This window comes from Cottoperca gobio, unplaced genomic scaffold (assembly GCF_900634415.1).
Source record: "Cottoperca gobio unplaced genomic scaffold, fCotGob3.1 fCotGob3_155arrow_ctg1, whole genome shotgun sequence".
Classification (NCBI taxonomy): domain Eukaryota; kingdom Metazoa; phylum Chordata; class Actinopteri; order Perciformes; family Bovichtidae; genus Cottoperca; species Cottoperca gobio.
Genome location: NW_021166812.1, coordinates 157,501 through 177,508, shown reverse-complemented (window position 1 = coordinate 177,508; position 20,008 = coordinate 157,501). Strand labels below are relative to the sequence as shown.

General features: G+C 43.6%; 2 protein-coding genes across 2 annotated transcripts in view; one reads left to right on the top strand and one right to left on the bottom strand.

Annotated features, from left to right (window-relative positions):
* Positions 1-11,346, bottom strand: part of LOC115004607 (inverted formin-2-like) — a 31,419-nt gene extending 20,073 nt beyond the window's left edge. Inside the window, exon 1 of the mRNA XM_029426284.1 lies at positions 11,332-11,346. Coding sequence (XP_029282144.1) covers positions 11,332-11,346 — 15 coding nt within the window. The remainder of the gene's footprint in view (positions 1-11,331) is intronic.
* Positions 11,347-13,323: 1,977 nt separating this feature from the next.
* LOC115004606 (C-1-tetrahydrofolate synthase, cytoplasmic-like) overlaps positions 13,324-20,008 on the top strand; it is a 9,580-nt gene continuing 2,895 nt past the window's right edge. The window contains exons 1-6 of the mRNA XM_029426283.1: positions 13,324-13,461; positions 17,251-17,310; positions 18,171-18,224; positions 19,372-19,508; positions 19,657-19,757; positions 19,948-20,008. The exon at positions 19,948-20,008 is cut by the window's right edge and continues 76 nt beyond it. Coding sequence (XP_029282143.1) covers positions 13,324-13,461; positions 17,251-17,310; positions 18,171-18,224; positions 19,372-19,508; positions 19,657-19,757; positions 19,948-20,008 — 551 coding nt within the window. The remainder of the gene's footprint in view (positions 13,462-17,250; positions 17,311-18,170; positions 18,225-19,371; positions 19,509-19,656; positions 19,758-19,947) is intronic.

Here is a 20,008-nt window from a genome sequence, read left to right as displayed (position 1 = left end):
TATCAGTACTTTTACTGTAACCCAGTACTTCTACACGGTTGTGTCAGTACTTTTACTGTAACCCAGTACTTTTACTGTAACCCAGTACTTCTACACGGTTGTGTCAGTACTTTTACTGTAACCCAGTACTTCTACACGGTGGTATCAGTACTTTTAATGTAACACAGTACTTCTACACGGTGGTATCAGTACTTTTACTGTAACACAGTACTTCTACACGGTGGTATCAGTACTTTTACTGTAACACGGTACTTCTACACAGTGGTATCAATACTTCTTACAAAGTGTGAAGTAAATTACTGATTGTATTAATCCACACTTGAAAGACTATCATAAGTATTTGTCTACCTCAATCAATATGTTTTTCTGCACTGTATGTATTATAAGCATAATATTGACTGTAAACACAATAGGAACACTTCCCCTTTAAGAGAACAGGTCAACAACCATCACTTCCTGACTGCTGACGGAGGAGCGTGATGGCGCCAACGGGGACCAATGAGGAGGTCAACGCCTGCTCCATGTGTTAGATGAGATGTTTACAACTCCTTGTACACATTTTAGCGGAGCCGTCAGACAGCAACCTGGGGGTTTCTTAGCCACGCAGTCTGTGGAAACGGTGATGTGATTGTGTCCTCACCTGAGAATATTCTCTACGTTTGACTTATCACGTTCATAAATATATCGATTTAACTAGAAGATTGCCGTTTTGATTCGACATTCAAGCTCCGAGTTCTTCATCTTTTTCCTCAACAAAAGTCCATGTTTCCTCATTGATTTAAGAAAAACAACAACACACTGAAATGCTCCTGATGTTGAAATACAGGCTGGAGTTAAAGAACACAAACTGAATGTCAGGGTGTGTTTAAGTTCACGTATTGTTAGTTAGTATATTTAGAAACGTATTTATCAACGTGTATAGATCGTGTGCATGTGACGTCACGCTTACGTCCCAACCATTAAATCAGCCATGTTGGATGATATACACAACCAAGACGGCGCCCGTTCGCGTGTGAATTGCTGAAACGCTTCGTAATTTTCTTTGTATTTAAACGTCTAAGATTGAAAGAAAACGCCAATCGTGTGCACAGTTCATAGTTGTGGTCATAACGCTACTCGTGACCCAGAGAAACGGTTCTTTAGATTTCCTACAATCATCAAAAACAACGATCCACTAAAGAGGGATGAGTTGCTGTCCACCGAACGCCGTCAGCTGGTTTAGCAACATAACTCGTGAGGATTCAACGGAAGAAGAAGCACAATTCACCGTGTGTGTGGCCTCCACTTTATATCTGGTAAGAGCTCATGCTAAAGCTATGGCTTCAATGTTTACGTTAAACATTTGTGCTTCTGATATACCCGAACACTGTAAGACCTTACTTCTCCACATCGCTGTCTGGTAAATAAGGCACTTTCTTTACATGTGATGCCATTTGCTCTTTTCTTCTGTGCATGTTTTTGTTTGGCTTATTCTTGAGACTACTTCACTTGAGAAAAGCAAAGCACCAATGTGAGAACATACTTCGCTTACTCCAGCCATACAATCACAGTGTGCGAGGATAACATCGCCGCTCTTCTCACTCACAAACCACGGCTTGAGCGGTGTATCTCGAGCTCTTTGAGAGTGATTTACACGGGCATGGACGAGCACCCTGTCATCTTTCAGTGGTTTGGTAAGAAGACTACCAACCCAGTCAGAAACAAAGACATTATAAGCATCTAAGCTCTTGTACGCCTTCATTTGTGCGTTGGTTGCCCACGACGTTTGTAACACAAGTTAGTTCACAATATCCGGATATTCAATCGGCGGTAATGAATCTAAATCCTCAATATAATCCGACGGCTGTAGCGTGTACAGGTCACGGCCGCAAATTTGGACTTTTTCTCTGAATCTTGCCTTTGCAGAGGATCCAGAGAGTCACAATACTTTGAAGAAGTCGGAGTTGTATTGTTGTTGTTGTTGTTCGCTTTAGGCGCCATTGTTGATTTGGTATATCATCCAACATGGCGTTGCACGCATACTTCACACAGTTGTGTCACGTGTTTGCACACTATCTATTGATATTAATATTTTCGGATAGGAGGTTTCCCGCCTCTGCATGAACCATACCAGATTCCCTTTAAAACTTACAACATTTACCGTCTCTTTGCTCTGCAGCAAAGGCATACACAAAGTACAACATAGCTTTAAATAATTTCGATATACATAGAGTATTGTGGGGAACTCTGCCTAGTAAGGATGTTTCTAAAAGCTCTTTATTTCTAGAGAGTGTAATTTCTTTAAAGTCAACTCTTTAAATAACGCAGTTCTTCTACAGCCCGCCGCGGTAGGTTTTGGAGGATTCGGATTATTGTTAACGATCAAAGCTGGTTTAAAAATATATACTTCTTTATTTAAACAAGAAAGCCTGGCCGATTGAACACATGCCGAGTGACAGTGTGGTCAGGAATACTTAGGAATCGAGAGGTGTTTGTTTGCCAACGAGCTCGGATGTTTTAAAATGATAGTTTTTCCGATGAAGTTTGGCAGCGAACACACTCGGGAGTGACGTTTGTCCATCACACAAGACTCCCTCACACGAAGTCGAAACATTAAACAGATAATTCCCACGGACGCGTAAATATTTCAGAGTTCTTTAAACTTAAACTTTAAACTTTAATATCTGACCTGACGGGAAAGTTTCGTCTCCGCGGGGAATCACAGCCACGGTTCTCACTCACGCCGGGTGTGGGTGGTGTTGGGTTTTGAAGCCCAAAGGGCGCTGTGATAGTCTTTCAAATGAATCCAGTAAACTTCTAGATGATCAAGATACTTATTTATTTAAAGTGATGATGACAGCATTTCAAAAATACCCTCAGCCGAGGATACTTTCACACACCATGTCCACAGTCCGAATCAATAAAGAGCCAGTTAGCTGTCTGTTGGTAAAAGTGAAAGTGATACCAAAACATCATAAACATTTTGCTATATTCTCTACAGAAGGGTGTCGTCGTCCCTCATTGGTCCATGTTGGCGCGGTTATGACCCTTGGTGGGCCGTCTTGTTGTGACGAGATGGAGGTAGACCTGAAACTCTTTGAAGAGAACCTACAGTGCTTCACATTCATAACTAATATAGTGCTCATTATACATTTGTGCAGAAATACATGTTGTGTAATAATACATTTTGATTGAGGTGTACAAGTACATGTGATAATCATTAAGTGTGACTCAATACAATCAGGAGTTTATTTACTTGACAGTGGGGTCAGAGGTCACCACATCTGTGCGTGTGCGTGTCGGCTAGGTTTTGAAGCAAGACTCCAGGTGAACAGAATAAATCTGTAACTAACAGATATCATGAAACTTCATTGTTGAGTGTGCTGAGTCCTTGCCACAGCGGCCACTGGTTTGAGTCCGACCTGCAGCCATTTGCTGTATATCATTCCTCTCCTCTCTTTCACAATCTGCACTTCCCACTATCATAAAGGCATGAAAACCCCCAAAATATAACTTTAAAATGATATAATATATATTATTCTGCAGAATGAGCACTTTTGATACTTGATACGTCTCACCATATTTTGACGGTGAGAAGAGTGAACTGGTATTATGCCGATACTTTTGTACTTTTTGAATGCAGGAGTTTTAATTGTAACAGAGTAATGTTACAAGTAAGTTAATGTCTGTTGTCAACACAATGCAAATGTAAAATGTCAGAAGTCTGTTAAACAAAACATAATTAATGTAAAAGTTTAAGAAAAAAGGACCAACTCATGGTTTGAAACTTGAACACCTGAAACATTTCCAGTTTGCGTCTGCTGTGAGTTAAATCCTGTTGAAACAGTCTCGTTGTAAAAGTACAAGAACAGTAAATACATATAATTCAAGCAGGAAAAGTATTGACAGGTGTGAATATGTATTTAAATAAACTCAGACTTTTAAAATGTTCACGTGAGATCAGATAATCTGACTTCCTGCTGTTCTGGAGCTCGTTCCACTAGTATGTGTAAGCGATGTGTAAATGATGTTTTATATTTCACAAACATCCATTTGTTCATATTTTGTTGTAATAATACTCCTTTTTGTATATTTATTTCGAGAAGTGTTATTTGGTTAAATATGCTTTGGGGTTCCGCTGAGGAGAGGAGGCATGTGGGTAGAGAGTTGCTCGGCGCTGGATGTGGCTTCTCACCGAACCTTGAGACAATAAATGCTGGTTGAAAAGGCAGAAGTTCTCCTCATCGTTATTTCCTGATCCAACACAACGCAGAGTCTATCGTGGTGTCAGTCGCAGACCGGCTACATGTGCAGCCACCAATCCCAGACACAGGAGAGAGCAGAGAATACAAATGCCTAGCCAGCTCTACAGTCGGGGCTGCTGGTGTTGACAGCCATATGTATTTCTGTTTGGGTCTGTGATTGTTGTGCTCGGATATAGGGTATTGAACGTAATATATTGTACTTGCCATTTCGTGTTCCGTGCAAACTGTCAGTTTTGTTTAGTTGGGACAGTTTGATCGTCAGCCTGTGGAACTAGAGCTTTGTTAAGCACGCTAGGTGCTCTGGTGATATTTATGCTTTGTTTGTATGAATCTAGCTTTCACCCCGAGTTTTGTTTTAGAGTTGTTTAGGTTGGGTTTTAATTTTGTTAGTTTGGCCTTGATGCCTTATGCTCTTATGCTAAGAGCCCTCTCTGTGTTCCATTTTTCTATTTAAAAGCAATTGATTGCCAATTATCCATATTCTATTAAGAAATATACTTTATTTACCATCAACATCTGGTTATATGTTACTCCCTTTTCCCTTGCAGAGCCGGGTCGTAACATCCCCCATAACCCACATCACTTTTTCTGGCCAAAACATACCCCTATCACCATCAGTCACCAACCTAGGTGTAAGATTTGACCCTCATCTGACCTTTGACACCCACATCAAACATCTGTGCAAGACCTCCTTCTACCACCTCAGGAACATTGCAAAACTCCGCCCCACACTCTCCCTGTCAGATGCTGAACAACTCGTCCACGCCTTTGTCTCCTCAAGGTTGGACTACTGCAACGCTCTCCTCATCGGGATTCCAAGCGAGAGCCTTCAAAAGCTCCAATATATCCAAAACAGCGCCGCTAGGATCCTGATGAGGGTGCGAAAATATAACCACATCACACCCATTCTCCACTCGCTCCACTGGCTTTCTGTCTCATTCAGGATCGAATACAAAATCTCCCTACTCACCCATCAGCATACATGGAAATGCTCCTCCGTACCTCAAGGAACTCCTCCCCCAACAAACCTCCACACGCAACCTCCGCTCCTCTAAAAATACTTTGCTCCACCCCCCCAGGACCAAGCTCCGCACCATAGGCGATCGGGCCTTCTGCTCAGCCACCTATGGAATTCCATCCCAGAACACCTGAGGGCTCCACAGGTCGGTGGCCTGTGGAGCCGTAACCTCTTATGTCTGTTGTTGTTGTTGTTTTGTTGTTGTTGTTGTCCTGCATTTTAGCGCCTTGAGGTTGCTTTTAGCTTTGAAAGGCACTTTACAAATACAATGTATTATTATTATTATTATTATAAGAAGAAGAAGAAGGAGGAGATGAAGAAGAAGAAGGAGAAGGAGAAGAAGAAGAAGAAGAAGAAGAAGGAGGAGATGAAGAAGAAGAAGGAGAAGAAGAAGAAGAAGAAGAAGAAGAAGAAGAAGAAGAAGAAGAAGAAGAAGACTGATAACATGGGAGTGAGAGCAGGTTGCACATCCTGCACGTTGTTATTGATGTTACACACATGGAGAGAGTTGTGTGATATACAGATTGTAAAGCTTTTAGGACAAAAAATAAATAAACAAAATCAATAAGTCAGGACGACTCAAGTGTTTATGAAGAGGTTTGTTCCTCACTGGCACTGTCATCAATGGCATGTTTGTGCATCTTATACAGCTCTTCTGTCTCAGTTGTATAGTCTGTTGTACACCGCATGGAGTAAAGATGTATCGTCAGAGCCAGGCATCAAAAGACATTATAGTTTCAGAAGTAAAAGGAGGAGTTTCCTCACCAAGGGTGGAGGGCCTTTGTTTGGGTATTTGGGCCCAGCATCTCTTCATGAGCTCCATGAGTCCTGTCAACTCAGAAAGCTCCACAGCCTGGCCGCTGATATCGTCCAGGGATGCGAAGCACCACTAAATCGGGCGGTTTATCTACAGCAGAGGAAGGTTTAAACAGGCCTTCAGGGTGGCCTCAAGGTTAGTGAGCCCTCGGAAATACCAAAAATATACATATGTATATACTGTATACAGTATATATATATATATATATACAGTATATATATATATATATATATATATATATATATATATATATATATATACAAGGTAATATAATATAATATAAGGTCTGTACTGATGCTTACATTCATACTGGACAGAGGGTCTAAGGACAGAGGGTCTGAGGACAGAGGGTCTGAGGACAGAGGGTCTAAGGACAGAGGGTCTGAGGACAGAGGGTCTAAGGACAGAGGGTCTAAAGACAGAGGGTCTGAGGACAGAGGATCTAAGGACAGAGGGGGTCGTATGTACAGTCTGTAAACACTGAGACAAATGGGTAATGTGAAAAATGATGTAGCTCTTTCATCGCGTCCTGAAACGGTACTCGCCTGTGGCCACACCCCTAACAATGGGAATTAGGCAATAACAATGGCAATACCCTGGAGATTGCTCCCTTTGGTGTTCATGGGTTGACTTGCACAAAAAAAGACGGCATTTTGAAAATCCATGTCTCTGCAGTGGAAGATGGTGGAGCTTAACTTCTTTGACCATCGTGTCAGGCCTAAAATGTAGTCGACATAGGGCCCCCTCCCTGATTTAGCACCCGGGAAGGCCCCCAAAGGGAATGGTTTTTGGTGTCCAAATGAGCCACCTCGGCCCCATGCAAAGGTATGGCCATTGGACAGATCCAGTTTCCAGTTCCATAAATATGTTATTATTTAATATATGAAAACATTCTTATCCCAGTGCTGTTCGGTGCTCTTGTACCTGTAGATATCGGAGGCTCGGGTAGGTCTGTACGATAATTCAAACGCTTCCAGTGGCATGTAGCTGATCGTCCCCCCCTCTTTGCCGTTCTTCTTGGAGCCCTGCGTGATGCTGTAGTAAATCCGGGAAAGGCCAAAATCTGTAAACTGGAGAGAAAATTATCATACTGGAAGGAGGCAGGACAGGAACTTTTCTTTTTTCTTTGGGGATTATTTATGCCTTTAATGATAGTACAGTTTTTAAGATTAGGAAAGGGGGGAGAAGGGGGATGAGTTCTCATTGAAAGAAAGAAAGAGAGAGAGGATGAGAGAGAGAGAGAGGAGAGAGAGAGGATGAGAGAGGAGAGAGAGAGAGGAGAGGAGAGAGGATAGAGAGAGGATGAGAGGAGGAGGAGAGAGGAGAGGAGAGGAGGAGAGAGAGGGAGAGAGGAGAGAGAGGAGAGAAAGAGAGAGAGAGAGGAGAGAGAGGAGAGAGGAGAGAGAGAGGATGAGAGAGGAGAGAGAGAGGAGAGGAGAGAGGAGAGAGAGAGGAGAGAGGAGAGGAGGAGAGAGAGGAGAGAGGAGAGAGAGAGGAGAGAGAGAGAGAGAGAGGAGAGAGAAGAGAGTGAGGAGAGGAGGAGAGAGGAGGACGAGCGAGAGAGGGAGGAGAGAGGAGAGGAGGAGAGGAGAGGAGAGAGGAGAGAAGAGAAGAGGAGAGAGGAGGAGGAGAGGGGCAGGAGGAGGAGAGAGGAGAGGAGAGAGGAGAGGAGAGAGAGAAGAGAGAAAGAGGAGAAGAGAGGAGAGAGAGAGGAGAGGTAGAGGAGAGGAGAGAAGAGTGAAGAGGGAGAGGAGAGGAGAGGAGAGAGGGAGGAGAGAAGAGGAGGAGAGAGAGAGGAGAGAGAGAGGAGAAGAGAGGAGAGAGAGAGGAGAGGAGAGAAGAGAGAGAGGGAGAGGAGGAGGAGAGAGGAGAGGAGGGAGAGAGGAGAGGGAGAGGAGGAGGAGAGGGAGAGAAGCGGAGAGGAGGGGAGAGAGGAAGAGAGGAAGAGAGAGAGGAGGGAGAGAGAGAGGAGAGAAGAGCGGGGAGAGGAGGAGCGACGAGGAGAGGGAGAGAAGAGGAGAGAGGAGAGGAGAGAGAGAGGAGAGGAGCGAGAGAGAGGAGAGGAGGGAGAGGAGAGAGAGAGGAGAGCGAGAAGGGAGAGGAGAGAGGAGAGGAGAGAAGAGAGAAGAGGAGAGGAGAGAGGAGAGAGGGAGAGGAGAGGGAAGAGGAGAGAGAGGAGAGAGGAGAGGAGAGGAGAGGGAAGAGGAGAGAGGAGGGAGAGAGGGAGAAGAGAGAGAGAGAGAGAGGAGAGGAGAGGAGAGGAGGAGGAGAGAGAGGGGGAGGAGAGGGAGAGAGGAGATTGATTTGATTTTTTTTTTAAACACTTTATTTACATATTTTTCATTTGTACAAACTCTTTTAAAATAAAGTGCTTAAAACAACAAATACAAAATATATACATTTAACCCTTTATCATCACAAATCAATAGTAAACAATCATTTTTGTATCACTACCCTTCTAAGGCACAACATGGGTCAAAAATGACTCGCATCGACCCACAAAGCCACCTCATTTGAGTGTTTGAGCGATCCAACTAAGCAATACATCCAACATCTGAAACCTCCAATCGTCACCCCGCCCCACCCACACACACCACCCATCACCCATCACCGGCCGAATGATGCATGCTATGTGCGAGTGTGACATAGCGACAAGCAAAGATTCCAAACGTCAAATGCACCGCCCGATCCAAATCACCGCCACAACAACTATCCCTAACAATATCATTATCATAGCACGTCCTCTCTCCACCTCCATCACACCCGGCCCATGTGTGCTAACCCGATGCAGCAACACAAAAACCATTCCAGATCACAGATCAAGAAGGGGGAAAATGAAAACAATGACCTGCAGTAACCAAAAACAAATAACATTCAAAGAACAGCCGGAACACCAAATGACCAAATAAATCGATCCAGCCGTGCACGAAACAACACCGCAGGCCAACAAGGGCCACCCCCGAATCATGCCGCGCCCCAGAAAAGGGGTTTGCATAGGCTTGTGTTTAAAAGGGCTAACAGAAAAATAATAAAAAACTATCCAATAAAAGCTTGTGCAAAGTGTAATTCGTCATCACTGACGGAACAGATAATATTTTTAAAACACCAACTTTGTAAAAGTGTCTATGTCTCCTATATGTTTATAAAACCTGAACTCGAGCCAGAGTCTATATTGCACAGCCACACTGCTTTTGCCTCCTGCCCTTCTCTGTTTTCCACTCTGTTCTTTTTACTTATGTAGATGGCCATTTTGGCTTCTCCTGAGAGGAAGTTTAGGAGCTGACATTTTTCTTTGTTATCTTTTGTGTAGGCAGCTCCCATGATAAAAACACTTAGTAAAATAACATCAAAGAGACTAAAAACCAATGTTAAAAGAGAGAAGAAACTGGCGAGTCTCTTACACTCAGTCAAAACGTGGAAGACAGTCTCACGTAGATTACAAAACGGACAATTATTTAAAACAGCATGATTAATAACAGAGATGAAAGCATTGGAAGCGATAGCACCATGTAAAATCCTCCACTGAAGGTCCGCAGTCCGCTTTTTGAGGGGTGGTTTGTATAAAATCCTTCACTGTGGACCCGGTCCGCTTTCTCCACCTAGTCTATTGCTCCACACATTGGAGGGTCTGCTGCACAGGCCTTTTCTATTGATGCTTTTCACACAGTTCGCATAGAAAGTTGTTTTGTCTGCTCTGTGCAACAACAGTTTTGCTGGATTAGTGACCTTGAGCAGGGGGCTGGTCAGTTCTCCCAGCCCTGGGCTCAGGTAGATGCTGCTGCTGACGTCCAGCCTGGCCCTGTGAATTAGAGGCTCCATCAACAACCAGTGCAGAGAGTCAGACTTTGGGCACCGTTTATGGTCAAAAAGGGCCCAACACTTAAAAACACTCTGATAAAATGGAGGCAGCTCACTTACCCTTAACAATTTTGAATCAGTTAAAAACAGAGCAGTATCCAGCCCCAGGTTACTCACGCATCTGAGGATACAGCTGGCCACTTCTCTCCAAACCAAATCAGCCGGACCGGTAAGATATTTCTGTTAAAACTGGAGTCTAAAAGTGGCTGTTCGGCTGGCCAGGCGGACTAGGCCCTGTCCCCCCTCCTCTCTGGATAAAAACAGATATATACATAGTTTTCTATATTTTAGCTAACAGGCCTGAGGAAGGGGCCACACAGGTCAGACGGTGCCACAGTTGGGATGCCACAAGGTTGTTTAAAACCAAAACCCTACCTTTAAAAGACATCTGAGGGAGCAGCCATTTCCATTTGGAAATCCTTCCCTCAGTCTTTTCAGTGATATTCTCCCAGTTCTTCTGGACTATATTTTCTTTTCCTAAAAACACACCTAGATATTTTATTCCATCTCTTTTCCAGGTGAGGCTCTGGGGAAGAACTGGGAGACCGCCAAGCCACTCCCCAACAGCGAGGGCTTCCCTCTTCTTCGAATTCACCCTCGCTGCCGATGCCGTGCTAAAATATTTTACAATATTGGTTAAAATATCTGCCTCCTTCTGGCTTCCGATGACAACAATGACATCATCCGCATACGCTCATAAAATAATGCTGCTACTACCACCAGGTAGAAATAGACCTTGTAGGTTGCAGCGTATTTTTCTGAGGAGAGGTTCAAGGGAGAGCGCATAGAGCATTCCTGACAGAGCACAGCCCTGCCGGACCCCTCTACACACTCTAAAAGGAGCACACAGACTACCATTGAACTTCAGCACACTCTCAACTTCACTGTACAACACCTTGATCTTGCCTATGAAACCAGCGCTGAACCCAAACTTCTCCATTACTTTCCAGAGGAAGTTGTGTTCAACCCGATCAAAAGCCTTTTCCTGATCCAGAGAAATCAGACCAGTATTAATGCCCAATGAGCTGGAGACCTCCAAAACATCTCGAATTATGTGGACATTGTCTACCATGGACCTGCTGGGCACACAGTAGGTCTGGTCCCAGTATATGACCTGCTCCATAGCCCCCCCCCCAGCCTGGTGGCCAGAGCCTTGGACAGAAGCTTATAATCCACACACAGCAAAGACACAGGATGCCAATTATCAATGTCATGCGGGTTTTACTTCTTAGGCAGAAGTGTTATCACTGCTCTGCGGCAGGACATCGGCATGGAACCAGAGGCCAAGCTTTCATTAAAAACATTAAAAGATAATTTGATAAAATGTCCCAGAAGGATTTAAAAAAGCCGTCGGTGCCGGGAGCTCGCCTTCCCTGCATGGCCTGTAAAGCTACCTGCAGCTCCCGCATAGTCAACGGCCCCTCTAACTGTGAGTTGGTCTCCTCTGAGACCTGAGGCAGTGAATCACAGAACCTTCCGAGGAGTGTTTCATCTCCCTCATACTCACTGGAGTAGAGGGAAGAATAAAAACTCACGGCTCGCCTTCTTATCTGGCTTGGTTCAGTTATTTCATGCCCAGTAGGTCCTGATGTGAAGATCATATTTACAGAACTCCACCAGGACACAGGTTTTCACTTTTCGCTGCGTAAACACATTTCAGGGGTTTAGTGACGTCTGCAGATGGATTCTGTGCTCTGTTGAACAGAACCCCCCCCCCGGCAGCTGAACGACGCTCCCTGCTATAGGTATATATTATTATATATTATTATAACACACCTTATTATAAGTTTTCATAACCACAGTGTCGTATCAGCATCTCCTGGAAGAAAAATAATAAATAATAATAAAAGGTTTATTTTTCTGTAAACCTCTCCTCATGTTTAACTGATGTTTATGAGCTGTACCCTGTAAACATACAATTATACAAACTGTACAATCCAATGAGCACGTGTGACCACACTCTGAATAATATCAGTAATCATAATAAGTTGTCTGACAATATGAAATGTGTGTTTCCTGAGGGACACAACCAGCACGGCACCTGCTGAGGCGAGTTAACGTTAGTATCATATATATTTATTAATTATATATTAGTATATTCACACATGTTCACAGTAATGATTACAATATTTATTCCGTTTGGACAAACAGCAGTTTAATAAATGTGAAACTAAATGTGACACACTGGACAACAGACACTCTTTAACACGTCTTATTCTTTGGAAATGTTTTTCTCATGTTTCTTATTTTAATTATTATTATTGAAATGCAACACAAACTGTCTTTATTAATACAACACCAGGAAACAAGCATCCTGTCAATGAATAAATAAAGTTTTCTGTCTGGACCTTTAGCACTAATGACCTTCCACACACTCAGAGAGACGCCCACACACACACACACACACACACGCACACACACACACACACACACACACACTCCTACAGTGTGTCAGTAGTTCTCCGGTCGTCTCTCAGGTGAGTGCCTGCTCTCTCTCATTAAATATTTAATGAGATTATTAAACGTGTGTCTGCAGCTGCACAGATGCATGATGGGAAACGTTCAGGCTGTTAGAAGGTGTTTCTTCATTTTATTTGAGACTCAGACTTTCTCACAGACACATGAACACTTTTCAATCATTAACATGTAAACTGTGTGTTTGTGCTGCTGCAGGGTCAACACTTCTGCATTACTCACATCAACACAATTATTCCTTCTATTGCAAGTTGTCTCAGATGTTATATGATTAGAATATATATATATGATGTTTCCTTTAAAACTCTGAGACTGGAAGTTATTAGCCTCCAGTCTGCATCCGGCTGCCGGACCGACCGCGTGCAGCACAAACTTTCTTCCAATCTTCCACTTAACAAAATGTATTTTTGTAAACACAGTTAATGTTGTAATGTGAGACAGGTGATGTGAGATACATATATATATATATATTTATACAGTGTCCTCCAGACGTTTTGTTTACTTTAGTAAATGAGTAAAACAGGCTGTAAAATGTCTTTTACCTTCTCGGCCTTTCACTCACAACATTCAATAATCTTTTTGTGTTTTGAAAGCTGGATGTATTTTTGTAAATGGCTTGAAGGGTTAATTGAAAGTTACTTTTAAAAATCAGGATTTTAATCTCTACCTGTCTGTCTCTACCTGTCTCTCTCTCAGTCATGTTATCCTTGGTCAGTCTCTCGCTCCGTCTCTCTGGTTGCCAAGGAAGTAGGCGCTCCCTGGCAACTGTCGTCTCCGGCAACAAGACGTCCAGGTGAGTCCGTCACACCATGCTCTACCTGTAAGGCTGCCCTGGGGCATCAACCTTTATTTCAAATTGAGAAACATAGAGGTAGAGCGAAAACCAAGATGGTGACAGTTAAGAATGGCCAATGGGGGACGTGACGGTGACTAAGTCCCCTGACGGGGTTTGGTGTTTGTGCAGGTTGGTGAGGGAGCGGCTGAAGGCGGAGGTAGAGGAGATGAAGAGTCAGTTCTCAGGGTTCAGACCCGGTCTGGTGGTCCTGCAGGTGAGAGCCGCCTGTCACACGAAGGTTTAAACATTTAATCGTATTCTGTTGGGGTCAAAATGTTTACTTTACATTTTTACTTTACATTCTCTGTGTGTCTCTGTGTGTCTCTGTGTGTCTCTGTGTGTCTCTTTGTGTGTCTGTGTGTCACTGTGTGTCTATGTGTGTCCCTGTGTGTCTCTGTGTGTCCCTGTGTGTCTCTGTGTGTCCCAGTGTGTCTCCGTGTGTCCCTGTGTGTCTCTGTGTGTCTCTGTGTGTCCCTGGGTGTCGCTGTGTGTCTCTGTGTGTCTATGTGTGTCCCTGTGTGTCTCTGTGTGTCCCTGGGTGTCGCTGTGTGTCTCTGTGTGTCTATGTGTGTCCCTGTGTGTCTCTGTGTGTCCCTGTGTGTCTCTGTGTGTCTCTTTGTGTGTCTGTGTGTCCCTGTGTGTCTCTGTGTGTCTCTGTGTGTCTCTGTGTGTCCCTGTGTGTCCCTGTGTGTCGCTGTGTGTCCCCGTGTGTCTCTGTGTGTCCCCGTATGTCTCTGCGTGTCCCTGTGTGTCCCTGTGTGTCTCTGTGTGTCTCTTCGTGTCTCTTCATGTCCCTGTGTGTCCCTGAGTGTCCCTGTGTGTCTCTTCGTGTCTCTTCGTGTCCCTGTGTGTCCCAGTGTGTCTCTGTGTGTCCCTGTGTCTCTGTGTGTCTCTGTGTCTCTGTATGTCTCTGTGTGTCTCTGTATGTCCCCGTGTGTCTCTGTGTGTCTCTATATGTCCCTGTGTGTCTCTGTGTGTCTCCGTTTGTCTCTCTGTGTCTCTGTATGTTCCTGTGTGTCTCTGTGTGTCCCTGTGTGTCTCTGTGTGTCTCTGTGTGTCTCTCTGTGTCTCTGTATGTCCCTGTGTCTCTCTGTGTGTCTCCATGTGTCACCATATGTCTCTGCGTGTCGCTGTTTGTCTCTGCGTGTCCCCGTGTGTCTCTGTGCGTGTCTCTGCATGTGTCTGCGTGTCCCTGTGTGTCTCTCTCTGTCCCCGTGTGTCCCTGTGCGTCTTTGCGTGTCCCTGTGTGTCTCTCTGTGTCCCCATGTTCCCTCCACTTCTTCTCCAGCAGGACAAACAAATGTACTGTTGCTATATTTAGGTTTTCCTTTTTTGTGTGTGAATTAAAGAAAACAAAAACAATAATCTAGTGCGACCCGACCCCAGATAAGTGGTAGACAATGGATGGATGGAATAATCCACGTGCTTTTCCTGTTTTCGTCAAACCAGCAGTTGGAATATAATTCAAACCAGAGCACAAAGCATGTGTCCTTGGGCAACGGTGTGTGTGTGAGAATGTTTATCAATAAAGCAGGTGCCAGTTTGTATGGTATACCCCCCCCCCCCCCCGCCGTGCTGTACCTGTGCCCTCGTTGTGATTGCTGGTCAGATGAAACACATTGTGCTGCAGTTGCTTCTGTCAGGGACACTGATAACAAAACCTGCACCAGGCAGAATGCCCGGACCCTGACCTGGACCCTGACCCGGACCTGGAGAGTCAGCTTCAATCAGGCTGAATCCGGTTCAGCTGTGGGCGCTCGGTTTCTCTCAGGCTGTTTGTGTTTGACTTTGTTGGCTCAGTGTGTGAACAGGTGAGTCCTGCAGGTTCATCAGGAGCCACATGTAAGGGTTTCTGCTGAAGAAGATGTGAACGAACTGTGACTCTTTAAAGGGACAACAACATCAACAACATCAACATCATCAATAACATCATCAACATCATCAACAACATCATCAACATCATCAACATCATCAACATCATCAACAACAACAGCATCAACATCATCAACAACAACATCAACAACATCAACATCATCAACAACATCATCAACAACATCAACATCATCAACAACATCATCAACATCATCAACAACATCATCAACATCAACAACAACATCAATAACAGCATCAACAACATCAACAGCAACACCATCAACAACATCAACAACATCAACAACATCAACAACATCAACAGCAACACCATCAACAACATCGTCAACATCAACAACAACAACAGCAACACCATCAACAACAACATCAATAACAGCATCAACAACATCAACAGCAACACCATCAACAACATCAACAACATCAACAACATCAACAACATCACCAGCAACAACATCAACATCAACATCAACATCAACAGCAACACCATCAACAACATTGTCAACATCAACAACAACAGCAACACCATCAACAACAACATCAATAACAGCAACACCATCAACAACATCGTCAACATCAACAACAACAGCAACACCATCAACAACAACATCAATAACAGCAACACCATCAACAACATCAACAACATCAACAACATCACCAGCAACAACATCAACATCAACAGCAACACCATCAACAACATCAACAACAGCATCAACAGCATCAACATCAACAACATCATTAGCAACAACATCATCAACATCGACAACATCACCAGCAACAACAACAACAACATCGACAACATCAACAACATTAACGTCAACAACATCAACATCAACAACAGCAACAACAGCAACAACAACATAATTAGCAACAACATCAACAACAACATCAAGACTTCACCAACATCAACAGCAACAGCAATACCATCAACAACATCAACAGCAACACCATCAACAACACCGTCAACAACATCAACAACAACAGCAACACCATCAACAACAACATCAACACCATCAACAACATCAACAGCAACACCATCAACAACATCGTCAACATCTACAACAACAGCAACACCATCAACAACAACATCAATAACAGCATCAACAACATCAACAGCAACACCATCAACAACATCAACAACATCAACAACATCAACAACATCAACAACATCAACAACATCAACAACATCACCAGCAACAACATCAACAGCAACACCATCAACAATATCAACAACATCAACAGCAACACCATCAACAACATCGTCAACATCAACAACAACAGCAACACCATCAACAACAACATCAATAACAGCATCAACAACATCAACAGCAACACCATCAACAACATCAACAACATCAACAACATCAACAACATCACCAGCAACAACATCAACAGCAACACCATCAACAACATCAACAACATCAACAGCAACACCATCAACAACATCGTCAACATCAACAACAACAGCAACAGCAACACCATCAACAACAACATCAATAACAGCAACACCATCAACAACATCAACAACATCAACAACATCACCAGCAACAACATCAACATCAACAGCAACAGCATCAACAACAACATCAATAACAGCATCAACAACATCAACAGCAACACCATCAACAACATCAACAACATCACCAGCAACAACATCAACATCAACAGCAACACCATCAACAACATCAACAACATCAACAGCAACACCATCAACAACATCGTCAACATCAACAACAACAGCAACAGCAACACCATCAACAACAACATCAATAACAGCAACACCATCAACAACATCAACAACATCAACAACATCAACAACATCACCAGCAACAACATCAACATCAACAGCAACACCATCAACAACATCAACAACAGCATCAACATCAACAACATCATTAGCAACAACATCATCAACATCGACAACATCATTAGCAACAACAACATCACCAGCAACAACAACAACATCGACAACATCAACAACATTAACGTCAAGAACATCAACATCAACAACAGCAACATCAACACCATCAACAACATCACCAGCAACAACAACAGCAACATTGAGTAATTTCCCTTGTTTTGTCACCTGGTGATGTCACAGTGTTTCCTGTTTCAGGTGGGAGACCGAGACGACTCGAACTTGTACATCAGCAGCAAGCTGAAGGCTGCAGCCGAGGTGACACATTTACATGCTGCATGTTGCCGCGAGTCGTCATCCGCACGTCATATTTATTTACACGTTCAATCAACCAGTTAGTGTCCCGTTGTTTTAACAGAAGTTACGCACTTATGTAAAGTTCGTACTTATGTCACGTATAATTGATCGTGCAGCTTTAAGTGAAGAGCGTACAGGTGAACATGGTCAAACATGTAACTAACAGATATCAACTGAAACTTCTCCACCTCATTACTGACACTTCACTTAATGCTGTATAACATGAGCTGTGAGTGACATGTGAACAAAGCCCTCTGCACAAAGCTTCAGAATATAGAGAGGAATGAAAGTGGAAAGTTTGGTGTATGTAAGTGCTGCTGAAGTGGAGATTTCTGCTGAAGAGTGTGAGAAAAAGCTCCTTTAGAGAAAAGCTCCTTTAAAGATATGTATTGTAACATTCATACATGTTGTACACACTACAGGTGAACAGAGTCATACATGTTGTACACACTACAGGTGAACAGAGTCATACATGTTGTACACACTACAGGTGAACAGGGTCATACAGGTGAACAGAGTCATACATGTTGTACACACTACAGGTGAACAGGGTCATACATGTTGTACACACTACAGGTGAACAGAGTCATACATGTTGTACACACTACAGGTGAACAGAGTCATACATGTTGTACACACTACAGGTGAACAGGGTCAAACATATAACTAACAGATATCAGCATGAAGCTTCCCCACTTCATGACTCACATCAACACAATCACCTTTTACACACAAAGTTAGTAAATAAACTAAATGTTAATGTTTTCTCAGTCTGACTGAAAGATCTCCGTCAGATTAAACTTTCAGTGTTTTCTCCGCAGATTGGAATCGATGCAAAACATCTGAGACTGCCGAACACGACGACGCAGGACGAGGTCAGTCATACATCCACACTCGATAACCTCCACCTAATAACCTCCACCTAATAACCTCCACCTGATAACCTCCACCTAATAACCTCCACCTAATATCCTCCACCCGATAACCTCCACCTAATAACCTCCACCTAATAACCTCCACCCGATAACCTCCACCTAATAAAATCTACCTAATAACCTCCACCCGATAACCTCCACGTAATAACATCCACCTAATAACATCCACACTCGATAACCTCCACCTAATAACCTCCACCTAATAACATCGACACCCAATAACCTCCACCTAATAACATCCACCCGATAACCTCCACCTAATAACATCCACCTAATAACCTCCACCCGATAACCTCCACCCGATAACCTCCACGTAATAACATCCACCTAATAACATCCACCTGATAACCTCCACCTAATAACATCCACCTAATAATCTCCACCCGATAACCTCCACCCGATAACCTCCACGTAATAACATCCACCTAATAACATCCACCTGATAACCTCCACCTAATAACATCTACACCCAATAACCTCCACCTAATAACATCCACCTAATAACATCCACACCCAATAACCTCCACCCGATAACCTCCACCTAATAACATCCACCTAATAACATCCACACCCAATAACCTCCACCTAATAACCTCCACCCAATAACCTCCACCTAATAACATCCACCTAATAACATCTACACCCAATAACCTCCACCTAATAACATCCACCCTAATAACATTAATGTATAAAATACAGATTGCTCGGTCACAGCAGAGGACAGAGGTGTGAACTGCTGCTGAACTGCAGATCTACGATCATTCATCACTTTGGGGTGAAGACCATCTCCCCTCCTGCAAACCACCATTTGTGTATAAAAGGAAGAACTGACCCAAACTAGTTCTTTGCTTTGATCTGAGTTTAAATTCCGCAGCAGAGACATTTACTCCTCTGAGCAGCACACTGTATTACAACCAGTGTGGGAGTTCATATTCTCTTATGTAATATAACTCTACTCCTTCTTACTCTTATTTGATTTGGATCTTGACTTTGTGGGTTTATTAAGAATATTTTTCCAACAAACCTCCACCTCACTCAGTGGTGCAGCCCTCCTGCTGATGACTTCCTGTCTCCTGTTATCCTGCAGGTGCTGCAGAGCATCCTGTCTGTCAACCAGAACCTGTCTGTCCACGGCCTGATCGTCCAGCTTCCTCTGGACTCCGTCAGCTCCATCGACACTGAACTCATCACCAACGCTGTGTGTCCAGAGAAAGACGTGGACGGGTGAGTGTCCACAGGAAGTGTCCATATCTTTATTTTTTACTGTTTCCTATTTATGTGTGTGTGTGTATGTGTGTGTGTGTATGTGTGTGTGTGTGTGTGTGTGTGTGTGTGTGTGTGTGTGTGTGTGTGTGTGTGTGTGTGTTTGAAGTCTGAGCTGTATGAATGCAGGGAAGTTGTCTCGAGGAGATCTGAGCGACTGCTTCATCCCCTGCACCCCCAATGGCTGCATGGAGCTCATCAGACAGACAGGTGAGTTCATTCTGCTTCATTCACACACACACACACACACACACACACACACACACACACACACACACACACACACACACACACACACACACACACTTCTACCCTAAAGTGTTAGTAACCCCACAGTTTGTGAGCAGCTTTAAATAACAACAGAATCCAGTCGAGTCTTCACCTGTGACTTCCTGTGTAGGCGTGTCCGTGGCTGGGAAACACGCCGTTGTGATCGGTCGCAGTAAGATCGTCGGAGCACC